This window comes from Cryptotermes secundus, unplaced genomic scaffold (assembly GCF_002891405.2).
Source record: "Cryptotermes secundus unplaced genomic scaffold, Csec_1.0 scaffold39, whole genome shotgun sequence".
In the NCBI taxonomy this organism is placed as follows: Eukaryota; Metazoa; Arthropoda; class Insecta; order Blattodea; family Kalotermitidae; genus Cryptotermes; species Cryptotermes secundus.
Window position 1 is genome coordinate 743,265 of NW_019723904.1, and position 21,479 is coordinate 764,743.

The 21,479-nt window shown below is 42.8% G+C and overlaps 1 protein-coding gene across 3 annotated transcripts in view; it reads right to left on the reverse strand.

Annotated features, from left to right (window-relative positions):
• LOC111861915 (E3 ubiquitin-protein ligase TRIM9) overlaps positions 1 to 21,479 on the reverse strand; it is a 422,827-nt gene that overhangs the window by 58,261 nt on the left and 343,087 nt on the right. For all 3 annotated transcript variants that reach the window (XM_023846878.2, XM_023846877.2, XM_033750502.1), the window contains exon 2: positions 15,249 to 15,344. In XM_023846878.2, the coding sequence (XP_023702646.1) occupies positions 15,249 to 15,344 (96 nt within the window). The remainder of the gene's footprint in view (positions 1 to 15,248; positions 15,345 to 21,479) is intronic.

The following is a 21,479-nucleotide window of genomic DNA, read 5'->3' on the forward strand; positions in this document are numbered from 1 at the left end:
CGGAATAACATACATGTCCCGTGATTTTATATCGCAACTTCAGGAGCCGATTCGTGAGGTCATCCCGAATTAAAATGCAGTATCAATGTGGGTCCTTTAATCAACAGTTTTGGGGCTAGGGGTATTGGAATTCTGACATTGGTTAGCTGCATTCCTCCCATGTGCATCGGCTGTGGCGATACTCGGAATTGGCCACCGCGTTCACCAGACCTCAGCACCTTAGATCAATATACAGAGTGATTCAGAAAGATGGACACAATTTCAATTGGCTATATTTCCTGAATTATATGTTGCATTTGAATTCTGTAAATTACACTTGATTATACATAAATGGAAGTTTATAGATGTTCAATGTCCCCCCCCTCCTCAGGCTGCACGGATAACATCTAGACGGTAGCTAAATTCATCCTACACTCGATGACAAATATCTTGCGTCACTGAGTTCACCGCAGCTGTGATACAGTTTCTTAGGTCATTCAAATTTGTGGGAAGAGGTGGTACACGCCACACAGTTGTTTGCGATAGTCCAAGTTCTCTACTAGCACTACGGGTTGACTTCATTGGGCTGCGCTCAAAGTTCACTCGAATGCACTCCACGTTCTCCTCCGATACACGCGATCGGCCCGGGACGCAGTGATGGAGGGCACTAGCGGTAGTACTAGAAACTTTGTAACATCCTCTTTCAAATGTACTTTACAGAATTCAAATGCAACATACAGTTCAGGAAATATAGTCAATTGAAATTGTGTCCATCTTTCTGAATCACTCTGTATATGAGGTCACATGAGGAGCATGGTGTATAGATGCAAGGTGAAACGATAGATGAGATATTTAAGCGGATTTCTGACGTCATAAGACGAAACACATCAGGCTGTATATCCAACCTGAGAGCGGGAATTTTAAGTTAAGCAAGCTGCACATAGTAATTATTTTATGGTTTTCTCATTCCCCAAAAAGAACAAAGTTACTTCATGGGAATCGACTTCAAAAGTGTATTATCTCAAGCTAACTGCATGGAAAACAGTAAATCATGTAAACCATAAAGGTGGATTTAGGTCAAAGCAACAATGTGACACATGACACAGAGCAGCACGCTGCAAATCGCACAGTGTTATTTTGGTCTCAGTCCACCTTAACCTAAATATTTAGAGCATGCCATAGGAATAGTGGCAAAGACAAGAACTTGACATGCCACAATTCGGTAGCGTGATATACAAGTTTGCAAGTTACTGCTTTGTCTGAACACACCTTTAGAAACACTCGTACGAGGTAGAATATTTGTACAGATTTCCCAATGGGCCGAACTTTATATTTATTTACGAAGCAAAAGCTGCCTTAAAAAGTCAGACAGAATAAACAGCGCGGAAATCTCGCAGAACACAAGGAACAGGAATTAACGGACCTGATGTTAGAAACCAATTTCTGTTTCTCAGTGTACTGACACACAGCAGCACCGAAAAAGAAAACGTCTACATTAATGTTTACTGTGATGCTGCTCGGATACCTCACGCACATAATCATGATTACAATTGTATAAGATTTGAGCGGTGATTATGGAATATAACGCCGTGTAATTCCTTTAAAGTTAACCGACGTTTCGGAGGAACATATCTCTTTAATCTTCAGGATCGACGAATAAGCCAAGAAAGAAACCAGAGTGAAGTAGGTGGCAAGTAGACGTGCCCCTCCGAAACGTCTGATTACTTTCAGCTGACTACACGGGTTTGTATCCCAGAAGAAGGAAAGTATTCATGATTTGGATTTGCTTACCTTACCGTCAGGCTTATCTACTTGGGTAACGACATGTATTGAACAAGTTCATGAAAATATGGATTTATTGTAAATATTCAGATTTATTCGAAATATGCTTGGCGCTCACAGTATTTTAAATACGTGAAAAAGTATTTAATTTTCTGCCCTCCGATATGAATGTAAATAACCACTTATCCTAGAGCTATACACTACATTTTCATTGCCCTGGGGAAGCTTGTGTTTGCATATAGATTTTCTGTACAGTACTAAATATATATGGCTATGTTTTTCCAGAGCTTATGAAATTAATTTTAAATAAACTGGGTTACAGCAAACATTACTGATGACATGCTGTGTTAGATTTGTTCTGCTTCTGTGGTTCATCCACTGATATGTTTTAAAGCTGTTTTTCAACATTATATTATTTCCGTTCCAGTTTCAGGGGCGCCCCACTGAATCAGAATGAGCTTTTCGATTTTCCCAGCCTCCTTAGCTCGGTCTTACATTTTGCTTAATATTAAAGGCGAGTTGAACGTGAAGGTGAAGGCTGATCTGTTCATACAGATGTGTGAAAACTGATCCCTTTCCATACACGTATGCTGTAATGAAACAGCGAACTTTAAACCTTGTTTCTTATTCCTATTCTGCCTTCTGATCTATTCTCTTCAGATTTAATCTGGAATTACATATCTTACTGACAGTCGTTAGAACTCCTTGGATGGGTGATCAGCTCTGTCGCAAGGCCGCAGCCTACTCGCAGGGCAACACAAATACAGAATAAACGCACACAGACATCATTGCCTCCAGTGAGATTCGAACCCACGAAGACATTTTATGCCTTAGACCAGTGGTTGTCAACCTTTGCGAGACCGCGGCTCAGTAAATTCCGTTTTTTCGTAAGACGAGGGCCCGGCGGTTGAGGAACACTGCGTTAGACTATTCCCTATTGCTATACAGCATGACCCCAAACTCGGTCAACTGGTTAGTAAAATGTACACCGAAACACGTTATAAATGTTTTCATTACAGAAGGAACTTACAAAAATTGTTCGAGATGAGATTCTCCATGGTCTGCGTACGGCTCACGGTGCTATTATACCGTTACAGAGATTGACCAGCAGGTTTAAATCTGAACATACCCGTTCATACGAGAGAACGTTTTCGGTTAACCGACTTTTGGGTTGAGCCTTTGGTTTGTTAGGTTCTGTACACTTTTCTCTTGGGGCAATTACGCAGGGTCCACCAAATTTTAAAAGGGATTACGGGCACAAACCTTCTCATGTGCGGACTGCTCTCTTTTCCTCTACGAGTATATTCATATATAACGGATGTGCTGTTGCTACGTGTACCCGAATGAACACTTTGTATGTACATCCGACCGCGCCTCGTTGTTAACCTACTTTTCTTATTTTGAACAAAAAATAAAGGAAGGAATATGAAATCACCTTCCTGTCTACTTGTCTGCGTCCACCCCCTCAATTTTTGTTAGGTGGCTTATATCACTTTGCTGTCTGTGTGTCTCCCATTTTTTCTTTCCTCGTTTTCTATGCCGTGCCTGTCGTATCAAAGGAAAGTAGGCAATAGTTCTTCCCATAAATTCTTCTGTGTATTATGAGACCACCTTATTTTCTGTGTACTCCCCACAAATTTTTGAAGCTGAAGAGGCTTATGAGATCGTTTTGCTGTCTGAGTCCCCCCCCCCTTAACTTTGCTAGGCAATAGGCCATCATCTGTGTATCTCAGTGCTCCGCCAGTTTTTTGTTTTATATGAGGCCCGTGACATATCAAAAGAAAGCAGCCGATTAGGTCTGCCCAGAACTTCTTGTCCTATGCATTAAAGCACCATACGTACGTAGAGCTTGAGTGACTTTTCCCTCGATAATTGTGGTGGCAAGTTTCTTATAGCCTAGCAACGCTGTTACCCCTTGGTGACGTCACCGCTGTTGACTCGCGTTGCATAGCTACAAGGTTGCGGGGACTCGGCTAACTTCGGCTCCGCTCGGCTCAATTCGGCTCCGCTCGTGACGTCACCGCGGGGAGAGTGGCGGGGTGATGACTCGCCTATTACGCGAGCGCTACGTTACCGCCACGTGCCGCTGGGGAGGTAGGGGTCCTCGGTTGCGCAACATGTCACAGTATTTTCCGTAAGCCAAACCTTATATGCTGTAATTTATTTCTGCTCTATATGTCATGATCTTATTCAAGAACAGCCTTATTTGTTCTCGGTTCTGTAACAATTTTTCATATTTCTTAGAATCACTTAATTCTGTAAATCCCTTTCGCCTGATCCATCTATTTGTCCTGTGAAGACTTTTCCTCCTCGCTACATATCACTTCAGTGGGGTCACAAGCCAATTAATCGTGAACACGTTACTGCATACGGTATACATGCAAGTGGTACACAATTCCTTACGCTAACAGCTTACGCTGGATAGGCAAAGATTTAATAATGAAAACGGAAATATATTTCAGATCTATGCAGTACCTTAATATACACCACGACGGCTTTCTAATTTATCATTCATAATCACAATTTCAGTCAACGCTATACGAGTAAATACTGTCATTACGCGTCGATTTATAAACTAAAAATCAATCAATCATCCTTCTCTTTTCCTTTCTCAGTTTTTTGCTTCCTTCCTTCCCTCTGACACACAATTTTAGATCAGGACAAGAAATCTCAAGATGAAATGTATAATCCTATCTATCTACCTACCTACCTACCAACCTATCTATCTACCCACTCACCTACTTATATATCTACCCACCCACCTACCTACCTATCTACCAACATACCTACCTACCTATCTATCTATACATGGCTTTACAGCCCTTGTGAACCCTGGCCGCCATTTCAGTTTCCTAATCTGTACAGAGTCGCTAGGACTCCTTGGACGGGGGATCAGCCTGGCGCAAGGCCGCTACCTACACATAGAACAACACAAACAGACACCCATGCCTTGAGTGGGATTTCAACCCACGATCCAAGTGTTCGAGCGGGCTAATACTGTTCGTGCCTTAGAGCGCGCAGCCACCGTGATCGGCATGCCTACTAAACCTCAATTTCGATAATTTTCTGATAACGCACACAGGCAAATACAATCTATGGTGTGAAGGTCTGTATAACAACATTACTACGAGTGCATATTACGTACTGCATACATTTACTGATTTTCTGCTATCACAGTGGGTCACTGTTGATGTTCCTTCGGCAGCTGGGTCTCTACACTGAGTCGATGTGGGCATGAAGACGGACGTATGTACATCCGAAACGTCGGCACCATTGCATACTATACTGTATTATATACAAACTACATGCCAATCGAAGTGGACAAGACGAGTAATCACATGACTCCCGCCATGAGTCCGGCGGGACCCGGAACCGAGAATGACTGTGCTGGCGAGAGTCAGCTGCAACTTACCCGACCCGACCGACAGAAGTGGACAAAACTGTTAGGACCGTAGGCGTGATCTGTGGTTCTTTCAGTCGAAACTGAAGAACAGCTACCTCTGAGGTGTTATGCCGTGGTAGTTTACCAGCGTTCTGCAGGAACTTGCCACCCCAGACTTCCACACCCAGGAGCACTCTTGTTCGGACAGTAGTCGTGTTATATGCTAACGGAAGTTGGAACGCCATGGCACAATCAGTGGGCATACACTACAACTGACCGAATCCTTAAAAGGAATTAGTAGTGCCCGAAACCCGTAACAGAATCACCAAATCCCTCTTCAATATGTCTGAAACTCTATCTGTGGAAATGAAGTGGCATTATTATTCATGACAGATGCTTTCAATCAGAAAATATTTAAGCAACATTTCAGCTCATACAGCGATATACGTGTTTAAACACACGGTATTATTATTATTATTAGAGGGGGGTGGGTTTCCCCATGCACTTAGACCAGTTATTGGTCCATTGTTCGTCCCCCTTTAATTTCTACTGTCTCCATACCCTGCCGGTACTGGTGCGTCCTATCAGCCCCGTTCAGCCAACGAGGTGAGCCCTCGGTACCTCATATTTCCCCCATCTACCAGAGGCATTGGAAACTACTTGGGCGGGAAATGTGTTGCCTAATTTTGCTCAGAGGTCTCCTAGAGACATGAGGATCTTTTACGTACCGTAAATCTACGACACGGGACCCACAGCTTAAAGTACCTCCCGGAGGAGGGGTTTGAACCCGCGTACCTCGAGTCATGAGGTGGGAACGTTACCCGTAGACTATGGAGGCCGCTTAAACACACGGCAACTAATTCCTTATTCATTTTGGTTCCAACGGAAGCAAGGCAGGAGCCTCATCTGAAAGCCAAAAGCAACATTCTGAGCGAAGCCGAATTCGGATCCAGTGTTTCCCTCAGATAAGCTCACAGACGAGGTGGCGCTTTGCACAAGACCTTACTGCAATGATCGATTCTAAGAAGCCGACCCAAAGGCAACCCGCACAAGAGAAGTTCATTAATAATGCCTTTGATCAAAACTCAACTACAAAAGGGAGGAGACATAAATCTTACAAATCCCTCAAAGTTACCGTCATGCATCCAATGCCACACTATTTAATCCTTTCTCTTTTATCCCCGTGAAATATGTGAAAGAGAGAGAGATTAACCGCTAGAAACTAAATAAAAATACGACTATTATAGATCACGCTGCAGCGGGGTTTGCTGGGAGATAGAGATTTAAAATACCTTCCCCAACTGCAATTTATTTTGATGTCCTACATCAACCCCCTCGTTGGTGTCTCCACCTTATCGTGGTGAGGGGGTTTGAGTATGCCAAGGACCCTGAGAGCTATACCAGCGGTAGCGTAGCTACTGGCAGGGCCTCCCTTGCTGGACAGGTCAAAGGGTAGGCATCAGACGAAGAGAGACACCAAAAACCAAAAACTGATGCCGGAAGCAGCGTCATCAGCAGCGACTTGAAGCACAGAACAAATGATGCTCGAGATGGTTCAAGTTCGTATAGCAACAGGCGTGACCAGAGTGGTTTGAACGGCTGTTGTACTGCGATGTGGAAAGCAAATGGAAAAACTACCACATTATCACTTTTCCTGGACAGTCTCTTTCCAAAAACAGAAGATCACATTAAGTGGAGGAACTGTTTTGGAAGAGACTGTGGACCTGTCATCTGACAGTTACTGATCAATCAATCCTACATCAAACGAAGTCAGGGCTGCTCAGTCAATATATAGATTAGGCCACGGGTTGGATGACCTAGGAATCGGGGTTCGGTTCCAGCTGGGAGCAAGACGTTTTATCTTCAGCTCTGGGGCCAGTCCTGCTTCCTACTCAGTGGGTACCACCGGCTCTTTTCTCGAATTTAAAGCGGTCGGCGCGTGAAGCTGACCATTTACCTTTACCGGTTATCACGATTAAGAATGCATGGAGTTATGCCTCTATTCCCCAATGTATTCATGGCGTGATGCTCAATTAAGCACAGGTACAGCATTACCTGTTTCATGACCCGTATGTTAATAGTAATTGTGACACAGCAGTGATATTCATACATCCCTCTCGCGTATCCATTTGATATTCTAATATCCACACATTTAAATCCCAAGACAATTCTGTTTCATGATTTAAGTTTATAAAAAGTAGTAATTTATATATACGGCCTATGTATATTTGACTAACTCAATGCAGATTGCACTTTCAATTCTTTACATTTCAGTTAAAATAGACGAATAAAGAGAAGGCACATTACACTCAGAATAATAATGATTATTATAACATAAATTTTTGGTTTCCACGACAGCGATCGTTCAGGTTGTATCTTTCTGGGCTATGACATTGCAAAGTCTCACAGTTGTTTCGAAGAAATTTACTGCTTCCATCTTCACTGAACCTCCTTGTTCACAACCAACATATATAATCAATCAAATCGATGAACATACAATACATATTTTAATCCTGAAGATGAAGAATGCTTCTCCGAAACGTCGCCATAAGCCTATGAGTCTATACATGTCACATCTCAGATGACTGACATTTGAAAAATTAACATCGTGACCAGGGGCGGCCCGTGTATAGGCCTGCGGAACTGCAGCCCCCCCAATTTCCACATGACATTATCGATAACATTTATATAATGAGTCCTTTTTTCTTTAATTCTTTCTTTATACTTGTACAATACAATATATAATCCTTAAGCTTAATGTCAGTAGCCAAATCTTTGTATGGAACTGTGCGCTTCTGGAGTAGCACCCCCACTAATTTTAGCTACGAGCCGCCACTGATCGTGACAGTAAACACTTTTTCGTGGATTACTTTATGAGGCTACCATTAGCTGGAACAGAGGCCTATAGAGCCGGATGCTAGTCGTACATGACGAATTTGAAAGGATTTGGAAGGAAACGACCGTGACCTACTCGAGGTAGTATCAACGAATTTACCTACAGGGACTGAGGAAAATCACGAGACAACTCATGCAGGATATCCGCTGTCACGGCTCAGATTCCAACCAACCATCTGCCCAGTATGGGTCTGCGTGACCACCACGCCAACCCGCTACATGGTAAAATAACAGTAATAAATTAATTAATAATTGAAAGACAACAAACAAGTTTAAATATTGCTTTAATTGCCAGTGCGAAGATTAAATCGTTAGTGTCGGAACAGTTGTGATGTAAACATGGCCCAAATTTGTACGTATCTGCTTACTTCAGTACATGCACTGAGTTCGACCGTGTAAATTCTAGTTTACTTCAATTTAGTTTGACACAAATTCAGAACTGGGTAACAGTCGGCTATAAGTTGTCATTACGCAAAGACTCCGCACACTGCTCCCCGCGCCAGAGTTCTCGTAAGCGTCAACAGGTCAGGCGCATATCCCAAGGGGGATGACACCTTCACCAACTTTCCACATATTTATGAACTATAGTATTCATGGGGGCACGCGGTAGCGCATTTGGTGGGGACACTATGCTACAAGCCGGAAAGTCTCGGGTTCGACTCCCGATGAAATCACTGGATTTCTCAGTTGACTTAATTCTTCCAGTCGCACTATTGCCCTGGGGTCCACTCAGCCTCTAACAGAAATGAATACAAGGATACTTCCTGGGTCTAAAGGACGGCCGGAGCGTAGGGTTGACAAATTCACTGCCATCTATGAGCCGATTGTTTAGAGAAAATGTGGGAGCCTCGACGTCTCACAACCCTATGGGCCTTCACTGCCTATTACAGGGATAGCTTTATCTTATTTTTACAGTATTCATGTCGTTCAAATAATTTTGTAGCTAATATTCGAGTATATAATATATTTTTATTATACTTCAAATAGACTTGAGAAATCTTAAGAATAGCACTACATTTAAAGTCAACAGCTCAGTGTAGTGCAGGTTAGAGAAACAAAATTTTCGGCCAGGAGAATGTAATTTCCGAGCATCAACAGCTGGTCCAAAAAGCGAAATTTATAGCACACAAACTCCACGGTACAGAATTTTACTTTGAAAAGCTGACAGCTGCTCAGTTGGTATGTAAATTTCATTTCATGGAACACGAAGGTTCACCACAAAGGCTGACCACTGCATCCCACCAACTTCATTTGAATATGGCCCTCATTCTCACACCCTGTATCTCTCTAACCTACTTAATGCTGACTTACTGTCCGCGCCTATAGAAACATAACGCGAGTGGAGTGATGCTGTAGTCAGCAATGTTTTACTCTGCCACCCACTGGTGATGAGGATGCTGGTATGTATGTAGAAATCATCGGTGAAATGATGATTGGTGTGGAAAACATAATTACTGCCGTAGTGACCTTCCGTCCATAACAAATCTCACACGGACTGTCCTAGTCTTTAACCCGGGTCTCCGAGATGATGAACCTCAACTAACACAATGAGTTACTTGCACGGACTATGTACACAAAGTGCCTCTTATCAGGCGGGTTACATGTCTGGCGCCCTTCATGGGCCTTGAGTTCCTCGTCGTAACAGTATTCGGTGAAGCGTAAAAATTATGAACTTTATTGTATAACTTTCTGTCTTGCTACTGTCGCTCCTTTCTTAGGTTGAAATTTTAAATCTAGAAATCCTAAACATAACGATACTTTGAAAGTTGTAATGATGAAGCCATGTAGAGTTTTGTATACATAAAGCGATTTAGCTCAGTGAGTTACTCCTATATCTACAAACAGGCCCTGAATGTACGTGAACAATGTATGTAATAGCCGACATATGTTAGCAACGTGGAAACATGAAATTACACAGATCAACACACTCGTGGTCCACTGTTCAAACTGACGGATGCAGCGTGCACGCACGCACACACAAACACACGTGTACATTTATTTGTTTATTTATTTCCATTTAGGTTTTATACGTGTTTAGTAACAGAAATTATGCTCTTACGTCAGCTTGCTTTGCATAATTAATTCGAAACACATTTTGTTTTATTTGAATTTAAGCTTAAAGTTGAAGAATGCCGTCTTCTGTGATGTGACGCCGTGTAGATCTTGTGTGAACCGAAGTTTCGGAGGAACGTATCGCCTCCATCTTCACGGTAGAAAAATCAGCGAGTGAGGCTGCAGCCACCTGCTCAATCTGGTTCATCGCTCGAGAATTTTTCTACCCTGAAGATGGAGGTGATATGTTCCTCCGAAACGTGAGTTCACACAAGATCTACACGGCGCCACATTCAAGAAGACGTCATTCTTCATAGTCACCGTCGTGAAAACCTCAAATCTAAGTTTAAATTTGGTACCGTGTTTGTATGTTACTTTAAGGTGTCATGTCGGCTACGGAAATTACTTCGCATCCAATAATCTAAGAGTAAAATTAGCGTCGTGAACGGTGGTCAATGGTGGGAAAGTGGACGTACAATGATTGAAGGCTCTATCCTGGCCTGGAAAATGTAAGGAAACCCGTAAACAGCTTGAATCGGGATATCCAGCATCTTCGAAATTCAGAACAGACACTTTAAGACTGCAAGTCGCGCCTGTTAACAATGACATTTAAGAACTTACATTGGCATGAAGCACGCGGTATAGTTGGTGAAGGCACTATGCTACAAGACGGAAGGTCGCGGGTTCGATTCCCGATTAAGCCATTTAATTTTTCAATTGACTTAATCCTTCCAGCCGCACTATGGCCCTGGGGGTCGACTCAGCCTCTGACAGAAAAGAGTACCAGGAATCTTCCTGGGGGTAAAGAGAGGATGGCGCGTAAGGCTGATAACCTAACCGCCATCTGTGAGCCAATAGTCTAGAGATAATGTGGAAGCCCCGGGAGTCTCCGCCTATGAGCCTCCACGGCCTGTTACAGGGATAGCCTTACCTTTATACTGACATAAGATGGGAAATTCCAGCGTAAGTTGCGGAGGAATATGAGAGAAATAGTTTTAATATAATGCTCAGAAGCTTCTGCGGCTACGCTAGGATACCAATCACCTAGAAACATATTGCCTCAACGTAACACACGACACCTACAGCACAACTTTCTCCTCATAAAGAGACCAGCAACAATGGTCAATAAATTACATTGGGTCACCAGAGGTATGCAGTGTGCGCTCTTATAACAAATGGCACGAGTGTGTTCATTAGAGACTATATCAAACATTACAGGAATTCCTCTGCTCGAAATATATATATACGCAACATGACACCGAAGTTGGAACAGTGTAACTGCTTAATAATTAATTATCTTTAATCTAAGCTAAAAAACAAAACATACCTAACTCAACTTAACATACATTTACATATATACACATGGGACCCTCAACGTCTCACAACCCTATAGGCCTTTACGACCTGTTACAGAGATAGCTTTACTTACACATATACATATATCAAAGAATATATCGATAGATAACTAAATAAATAAATAATGCCCATATAGACAGTGTGTTTTTCGGAAATAATTTTACCCAAACATTCACTTAAAACTATCTACAAGGTAAAAAGTAAAGCTATCCCTGTAACAGGCCGTGGAGCCCCATAGGATTGTGAGACGTTGAAGTTCCCACATTTTCTAGACAATCGACTCACAGATGGAGGTGAGGTCAGCCTTACGCGCTGGCCGCCCTTTACCCCGTAATAAGATTCCTGGTACTCATTTCTGTTAGAGGCTGAGTAGACCCCAGGGCCATAGTGCGGCTGGAAGGATTAGGTCAATTTAAAAATCCAATGACCTCATCGGGACTTGAATCCGCGACCTTCCGGTTTGTAGCTTAGTGCCTGAACCAACTACGCTACAGCGTGCCCTTTTTTAAATTTAAGTTTACTCAGTTATAATCTGGTAAACATAGATCTGCGTTGTCAGAACTACATTCTTGCGGTATATAGCTCCTTTACACACACATACATCTATTCAGTTTGATATCTTATTGCCAATGCTATTCTTCTATTTCGTTATTTCTATTTCTTCATAAACTTAGCCGGTCACGGTAGCCGAGCGGTCTAAGGCATGTACTGTCTTCGCTCGCTTGGAAACCGGGATCGTGGGTTCGGATCGCACTCAGGGCATGGATGTTTAGTTTGTGTGTGTGCGTTTTTCTGTGTTTGTGTACAGGTAGAGGCCTTGCGATGAGCTGATCACCCGCCCAAGGAGTCCTACCGAATGTGTAAGATCTAGAAAAACCGAAGTGAACGGAGAAGTTCATGGACGTAGGCCTAGGCCCACTGGGGCTGTAGTGACAAGAAAAAAAATCAACTTAAGTTTACGTATTACTAACGTCATTTTCCCATTTATACTTTCTTTCTTCTTCTTTCCTTGTGGAAGGCAGACTTGTATTTGGAAAGAACGTGTTCGGAATCACGGTTGGGGTTTGTCGTGCGTTTCCTCAGTCTCTTCAGGCGAACTGTAGCATGCCATCAAGTAGGTCATGACCATTTCCATCCACGCCCACATAACATTCGGGGATGAAGCAGAGCTAGTGGGCACGTAAGAATAAAAGAATTGAAATCGTTTATCCCTCGTTGCATGATCTTCTCCTTCCTTCTGCTACTGCCTCTCTCGCTGGACAAGGAACGCTATTATTCTCCAGGACGCTCAATTTGAGTTCTTCCCTTGAAGTTACAAATCAAGTTTTCACGCCCATGTATAACAATAGGTACCTTTACGGTACGCCCGCTGAAAGTCATATTTCAGTCTTCATGGTTTTAGACAGAAGATAGAATTGCGAATGATTCTGAACCGAATGACAGTCAACATTTCTCGAATTCAGTCATTAAATTCTTAATGTTGTATTTTAGCGTCCTGTTGCAATGAAATAGATTAGCGTAATTGGGACACCTGATGATGGCACTATGTTACCGAAACATGTCGTGAAGTAACAGGTGAAATTGAGTGCACTACAAGACGGCAACTGTATACACATCATGGATTAAATTCTTGATACGTAGAATCCTAAATTATTCCCTTCGGTCAATTTCATCCTTTTTAGGCACAATATCTTCCTAAGCAGATAGTTTTCAAACATTTTAATTTATGTTCATCCCTCAGAGTGAGAGGAATCGGGATAGCTATGGGCTGGAAGGCCCGGGTTCGATTCCGGCAGTGAAAGATTTCTGTTCTCCACAGCGTCCAGACTGACTCTGGTGCCCACGCAGCCTTCTATCCATGGGTACCAGGGGCTTCTTCGCCGGGGGAGGTAAAGCAGCAGGGGCGTGAAGCTGACCACTCAACTCGATGTAATGACGAAGTAAAGAATGGTGAAGCTATGTAGCTCCACCGCCCATAGTCTTAATTAATTAAGCACAGGAAGAAACACTCTCCCTCACAAAATTGTCGTGATCCTCAGAACTCCGGAAAGCGTAAGGATTATATTTGCAGCGAGGTTTAATTCTAAGCACTGTATTTTTCGTTTCAACTTGCTTTCGATCATACCCAGCGCTGAGATTTTGCAAGACATAAATACGTGTCACAGGTAATAGCTGAACATATGTATGAGGCCATGATCAATATGTATGGATCTGGATGGGTGTGCTTATCTGAGTACGCTTCGAGCTTGACGGATCTACATGACACCAACGACAGCGTCAAAGCCATGTGACAAGTGTTATTAAAACTAACAAGCATTTCTACATGAGCAAACAAATGCGGATATGCCTGGATACATTCCGTTCCATCGTATTCGGTAAACTGCCGATAGAACATACATCCCTATTCTGCAACACACAGAGGCTACTTTTTTAGTTAGTTCCTTTCCTTATAAGGCTGGGTGAAAAGCAATCCGTCCGTCCGTCCATCCATCTGTGGTTCTACAGCCCTCTGTTGGGTGGCCGCCTTTTCAATTTCTTAATGTTTTACACAGTCCGTAGGACTCGAATGTGTAATAAGCCCGTCGCAAGATCGCTACCTGCACACAGGACAGCACAGACACAGAATAAATGCACATAGACATCCAAGCCTCGAGTGGGATTTGAACCCACGATCCCAGCGTTCGAGCGAGCGAAGAAAGTTCATGCCTTAGACCGGGCGGCAACTGTGATAGGCCATCAAGGCGACTACAAATTCTATTGTGGCACCCAAAACTTAAAGACTTATTTAGAAATAAGGAATAATATTACTTAAATTTTCAATTCTTATTTGTGGAACAGCCAGAATATAGCACTGCTTGTTTATTAAATTACCAATACAATTATTATAATGAATTGTGTTATTTTAAAATATGTATGGTTCAAGTTTGGAATATCCCAACGTAACGGGACGTGTACAAGAACGGAACTTTTGCACAAAGGGTTTCAGGAGTATGATGTCCACTTGAAAGCAGTAAAGCAGATGTGACTGCGAAAGAAACAAAGACGAAAATGGATTTGATTACAAGGTACATGTAAGTATTGCAAAATCTGTAATACGGTTTATGCCTGGTTCCTAAAATTTCCGGAAATTTCTCCAGCATTTCTCGAAGATGCTGATTAATAAGGAGAAGCACTGACATCATTCAATTCGGAATCCTTTACCTTCGATCCCCGAGCCAAAACTTCTATCGTTTATAACTGCTGCTGAGCCTCGCCAGCACAGTCATTCTCAGGTCCGCGTCCCGCGGGACTCATGACCATATTTTACTGTCTCAGTTTCGAGACTCTCCAAAACTGGAGGGCCAGGTCCCCGTATTTATATCCCCCCGGAACAGGGTGGCGCAGTTTTACCCCCAGGCACTGGGTTAATTTTTCGTCGGTTCCTACGACTCGCAGGGCTACGTCAGAGGTATTTGTACGCGCCTCCAAGAGGAGATATACACGTAAGTACTTATATAGGTACTATCTTCTGCAGAGCATTAGTGACGTGAAGCTACGAGTTTGCATGTGAGACGGCGAATAAGAAGCGAAAAGAATTTGAAATGATCTTCAGGAGTTTAGCGACTACCACATTCTACAGTGGGACTCTGCTCTACGGGATGGGTGACTGGTTATTTGGTTAGTCTGTTAGTCACTAAGAAGATAAACTGATCTCCGCAAGGAGTCTCCTCTATTGAGTGCGTGAGTGAGTGAGTTAGCAAGAAAGTGAAGAAGTTGCCACAATTTTATTGCTTAAGTTCAATGTGTTACACAAGTTACTCACAGTTACTTTATCCGTCATTCCTTTAAGCCTCTGGATAAATTCTGTTGTGGACCTCGCCTTCTCCGACAGCTGCTGCAGGTTCTGCGATAGCTCAGTCTGGAAACATCAAGAAGAGTGTTATTATTATTATTATTGGAGGGGGTGGGTTTCCCCATGAACCGCGACTAATAGTCTATTGTACGTCCCCCTTTGATATTCTACCAGTCGCCATACCCTGCCGGTACTGGTGCTCGCCATCAGCCCCGTTCAGCCAGCGAGGCTGCCAGTGGTACCCGATGCTTCCCCATCTACCGGAGGCATTGGAAACTACTTGGGCGGGAAACCTTGCCTAATTTTGCTCAGAGGTCTCCTAGAGACATGAGGATCTTTTACGTGCCGTAAAGCTACGACACGGGACCCACGGAGGCCGCTAAGAACAGTGTTAATTATGTATTTCCGTGAGTCATTCAAATTTATATAAAAAGCCTTATTGTAAACAATGCAACGGGGGAAGCGAAAGGGTAGGGACAAATGCGCAATGACAGACGTGGGCATGTGCTTTGGGTCTCATACATGAGGTCCCTCGACCTGTCTCGACTCAGAATTCAGTTCTGAAACCGTGGATTATTTAGACATTTGCCGCGTCTGCCTTGAAAGAGGATCAAACCAATGAAGAGCACGAAAACACAGCAAACCCAGCAGATATACCACGTATATCCTCGTCCCGGGTGAGACTGTAAACAGTGACGCTAGGGCTCGAGCGATCCAAACCCGTGAAAGTTATATGGTGCGGTTATCGGCATTGGAGCAAGAGTAACCTCATTTATTTTAGCAAAGAGTATCGCTTATAAATCGAGTTCAGCTTAAATTAATTAAAATTAAAACCAAAGTTGTTGAACTTTAATTTGTAATACTGGCGACTTCATGTATGAAATAGGCCTATTATTATGTAATGTGTCTGCTCGGCAGTGAAATAATCATAAATGTGCCTAGAAGGAGCAAGCGCGTGTTTGTGTGTGAAAGAAAGAGGGAGAGTCATCCCTTGCTCTTAAGGTATGGGTAAGACAACACAGCATGTTAAAATTTAATCCAATGTACAGGATGATCCGCCTGAGATGTCACATAACACTCGAAAATTTCGCATACCATACGACGCACTGTACTCGCTGTTGCGGTGTTACCGCCATCTCTCTCTCTCTCTCTTTCTCATATGCTAGCGCCGCCACGCGGCTGAACCGCATGTAAACCTTCCATTCGCCCTACAAGGACATCCTTCCCGCTCATATTCAAACAAACTGCTCAGGGAAACGTACATTAACTTCTTGTATACAACGGTTTACTTTTCTAACATCTCAAATGGATCACTCGGCATTACTGAAAGGGGCACAAAGATGTATTCATTTTCCTACGAAAGTTACGACTATTTCTATAATGGATGGCCGAAATAGTCTTTCATTATTATGATGTTAATGATCTCGAAATTAAAATGATATAAGACGCACATTACAGCAGTTTTAGGCTTAAAGCTTCTTGTATGCATATTTTAAAGACACGCCTCCATAAATAAATAATTAAGTGCATAAATAAAAGTTAGACTTAAAGTTCTCAATGTGCTGACCATAAAGTGAACCTTCTGTGATGTGACGCAGTTCAACTGGTACACATTTAGCTCTGTACGCGTCTACAAGGCTACACGACATCATATCCCAAAGACAGAACCCTTCAAATGCATGCATACATCCATCTACTGTACAGCCCTTGTGGATCTTGGTCGTTTTTTCAGTTTCTTTATCTAAACATAGTCGGTCATATTCTCTACCTCCATACAGAACGACACAAACACAGAATAAACAAAGACATCCACGTTTCGAGTGGGATTCGAACCCATGATCCCTGTGTTCGAGCTGGCGAAGACGGTTCATGCCTTAGACCGCGCGGCCATTGCGATCGTCGCATGCATACATATACACATACATGTGTGGAACGACAAAGTATTCTTCAAACCATGAAATCCACAGGTCAAGCTTGCGGTGAAGGGAACAGGGCTAGGGAAATATCTGTTAACAGTTTCACAAGTACGCAGTGTCCAAATATCAACAGAGAGGAGCCTCCGTGTATAACAGAAGACATAATTCCCCGTGGGTACAAATTCCGTTCATGTTCGCAACATACTGACGACACTTCGGTGGTTACAGTTAGGTATATGCCTGATGTAACACTGTGTCTGCAAAGGGGATTTTCTTTTATGGTTGCCTTTCTGGTAACGGGGCGATACTGGAACATGAACACGACTGAAGGGAGTTACAATACTGGAACATGAACGCGGCTGAAGGGAGTTACAATACTGGAACATGAACACGACTGAAGGGAGTTACAATACTGGAACATGAACGCGGCTGAAGGGAGTTACAATACTGGAACATGAACACGACTGAAGGGAGTTACAATACTGGAACATGAACGCGGCTGAAGGGAGTTACAATACTGGAACATGAACACGACTGAAGGGAGTTACAATACTGGAACACGAACGCGACTGAAGGGAGTTACAATACAGGAACATGAACACGACTGAAGGGAGTTTTTTTATGGCTAGTGGGGTGGGACTAAGTCCCTTGTACTGCGGCCACTTGTGGCCTATTGTACCAGCCCCAGCTGATAGGTGAGGGTGATTGTGGAGCAATTGATGGAATGAAGATTGGCAGGGGAAACCGAAGTACTCGGAAACCTGCCCCAGCGCCACTTTGTCCACCACAAATCCCACTTGACCAGACCTGGGATCGAACCCGGGCCACCGCGGTGGCAAGCCAGCGACTAACCGCTAGAGCTATGGCGCGGCCCCTGAAGGGAGTTACAATACTGGAACATGAACGCGATTGGAGTTACGATACTGGAACATGGACGCGGCTAAAGGCCGTTATAATGAAGCATCTTTCAATGCGTATTTACCAAGACAGGGAGAGGATCTGGTCGTTGGTCGATACTGTCCCTCATCATCTGCTGGACAGTATCGACCAATCGAACTCAGAATGCGCTTGTCTCCCGCTACATGCCTGCTGAACTCGGTTTAATTTTCGATTAAGAAACTCACATCACTGAGAACCACCCTGTGCCCAACACGGATATGGATACCAAAAAAAGCTGAAGCTGTTGATGTAACCGTACTGTGTGTCGAAGTACAGGAAGTGGCTGACAACAATGAACAAAGTAAACAAACATTCGAGTAATCTGGCCCGTGGGATCTGAGCTGACGGATAATCAGACCTTGCATGCAATCAGCCGTACACCACCATCCATACGTCAGCAGGCTGATACAGACCCCACACAAACTGCACTGTGACTTATAATTGCGCCGTACATGCGTTATGACGTGCATCAAACTACCGTATTTACGCATGTATAGGCCGCACATTTTTTGCCAAAAATTCAAGAGGAAAACTGGGGTGCGGCTTATATTCGAAATCACACTTCATTAAAAAAATGATATTCATAATTAGTAATACAGGGTGTTCTACTCCTCAAATAATATTCCAAGAAAATTATTTTTTCTATAATTTCTGTCTGAAAATTGTGCTGCGGCCTATACACGCACGCGGCCTATACATGCGTAAATACGGTATTACCTCCATATACATGACGCGCATATGAACACGTGAAGTGTAGCCGAATTCGGAAGTAAAGTATAAAAAAAAAGTAAAGCTATCCCTGTACCAGGCCGTGAAGGCCCATAGGGTTGTGAGACGTTGAGGGTCCCATGTGTATGAAACCAAAATATTCAGATCATAATACAAATAAATGCAGGCCAACCAAATCATGTGAAAACCTTTTCAAATGTAAACATATAGCAAATTTTAGAAAGAACAGCCTATGATAGTCATGACTGAGAGAACAATTCACAAACCGTTTTCTATTATTCAGTTCAAAAAGAGTTCATTACACATAAAGGTATACAAAATAATTTTGCCAAGATTTTTATGCGGTAGCGAAATATGGTTCTTCTGATTTGAGAAAATAATAATAATTACAAATGTCTGAAAGAATTCTGAGTAAGCACTTGTTGTTAATAGGCCTGTAGTAAGGAAATCTGTTAAAATCTGGCTACATCTGACAATTTGTTTCGTAAATTACTTTCTTCTTTATTGTTTGCATCCTCTTGTATGTCATTACGGACCGATTGAATGTGGTCAACAACAATCTATAAGTAAATAAAACTAATACTGACGTGTTAACAACAAATACATAAGCATTATCACTGGATTGCTGGACTAATATGCGTCCGTCTAAGATTTTATAAAAATGTCAAAAACACAATTTCAAATTCACAAATTTAATATTTCATTTACGATGTTCACTAATACGGATACATATTAGCCTAACAATTCAGTGATGACGGTTATGTATTTATTGTTACCACCTGATGACGATGACACAAATCGAAACATGTAACAGTGTAGAAAATAAAACAGCGTTAAAACGTTAATTCATAAATGATTAGATGGACAGGGCATGTAGCATGAATGGGAGAGAGGACGAATCCATATAGGATATTGGTGGGAGAGCCGGAAGTAAGGAGACCACTGGGAAGACCAAAATGTAAGTGGGTGAACAATATTAAAATGGATCTTAGACAGATATAATGGGATGGTATGGATTGGATTGAGCTGGTTCAGGAGAGGGACAAATGTAGAGCTCTTGATAATACGGTAATGAACCTTCTGGTTCTATAAAATGCTGGGAAGTTCTTGAGTAGTTGCACAACTGGCGGCTTCTCAAGAAGGGCTCAACTCCACGAGTAAGTTAACACGTTAATATTAGTTGTATTTACTTATAAAGCATTGTGTTGACGTGCCCTTATTAAGTATCTGTTGGCTTCCAACAGAACTGGTGACTCAGCAATTCTCTTTTCGTTCACTTTTTAGTGGCAGCCGCGGAGCCGACGTGATACTGTTCGTAAACAAAAGATCACTGAACTTTACGTTTCTTTCTTCTGAGTTATGGTAATATTTCATAATTATGAACCAACACAACAATTCATCACGGTGCTTTTGTTCGTCTCGGCTTGGGTGAAGAATCAATAATTCGGTAGATGTGAGTGATAAGCCTTGTTCTCCTTGTCCACGCAACTTAACGTGGGATTCAAACACCTGTTCCCTCACATTTGCACCTATCAATGGTACGCCTCAGTTACTCTTCATCAATCGGAAACCACTCAATTCAGTGAAATCGACTGGGAACTCAAAGACAGGCACAAGCTCGTATAGTGGCGAAGGAAAATGGACAGTGAAACCCTTACGGAAGCAAACAAAGGTAGTCTCGTCAGACTAGGATCTCAAGAAAGTATATCCCGCATCACATAGTATGTGATTTTCGTTTTGGGAATATTCACCATTTAAGGATCACATCGTCGCATATACGCGACATGTTCACTCTTTTCATTTCAGAGATGACATCACGATCTCACAGATGGAATATGCACGCATCTGACGATGCAAACATGTTATTCAAGACCATATTAATATTCACAGGGAGCAACGTGACGTGCTGCCTGAAAGCCGGACTATAACATATCCATCGCTACGCAACGGACCATGAAAAAGCAATGCCAGGAAATCGTTGCCCCGGAGATGAGTCTTAACAGTGGGGTTTCCACCGTTACAAACGAATTGTTTGAGGCAAACATGTATTCCCGCGTTCGTTGCATAGCAGCGGGCGAAATTAACCCTTCAACAAGGTGTTCCCTGTTCGGCCCGAGTGCAGGTTATAATAGTTCGTATCCGACAAGAGACCAGTAGAGGGGTTCGAATACCTCTACCGTGAACCTGCGAGTTGTAGGAGGCGACGAAAAGGGAAGTCTCAAATTTGAGACGGTAATATAGGTCTCGAGTCGCAATGTGACTTTGACTTCGACTTGAGACCAGTAGAGTTCGTATCCGATGAGAACCAAGGACAGTTGAGCTCCGAGCAGACCAGAAGACACTTACCGAGATTAGTGGTGCAAGAGTGTTGCAGGATTGAAGAAGAAACGTCCGAAGGCATTCTAAGTCCGATAATTGTATTTGTGAGTGTAAAGAATGATCGTACAATAAATATTCGTCCAAAGCCGAGACCCACGAAATTTCTTGTCGCGTTGCCTAGGAAACACGCTAAATGGCTAACTTAACTTGTCCAGTGACTGAGGCTAGTTCCTTGTATTGGATCGTGCCTTCCCACCTTTGGATGGAAAGAGATCTGGTCCTCGAAACATCGCGTTCT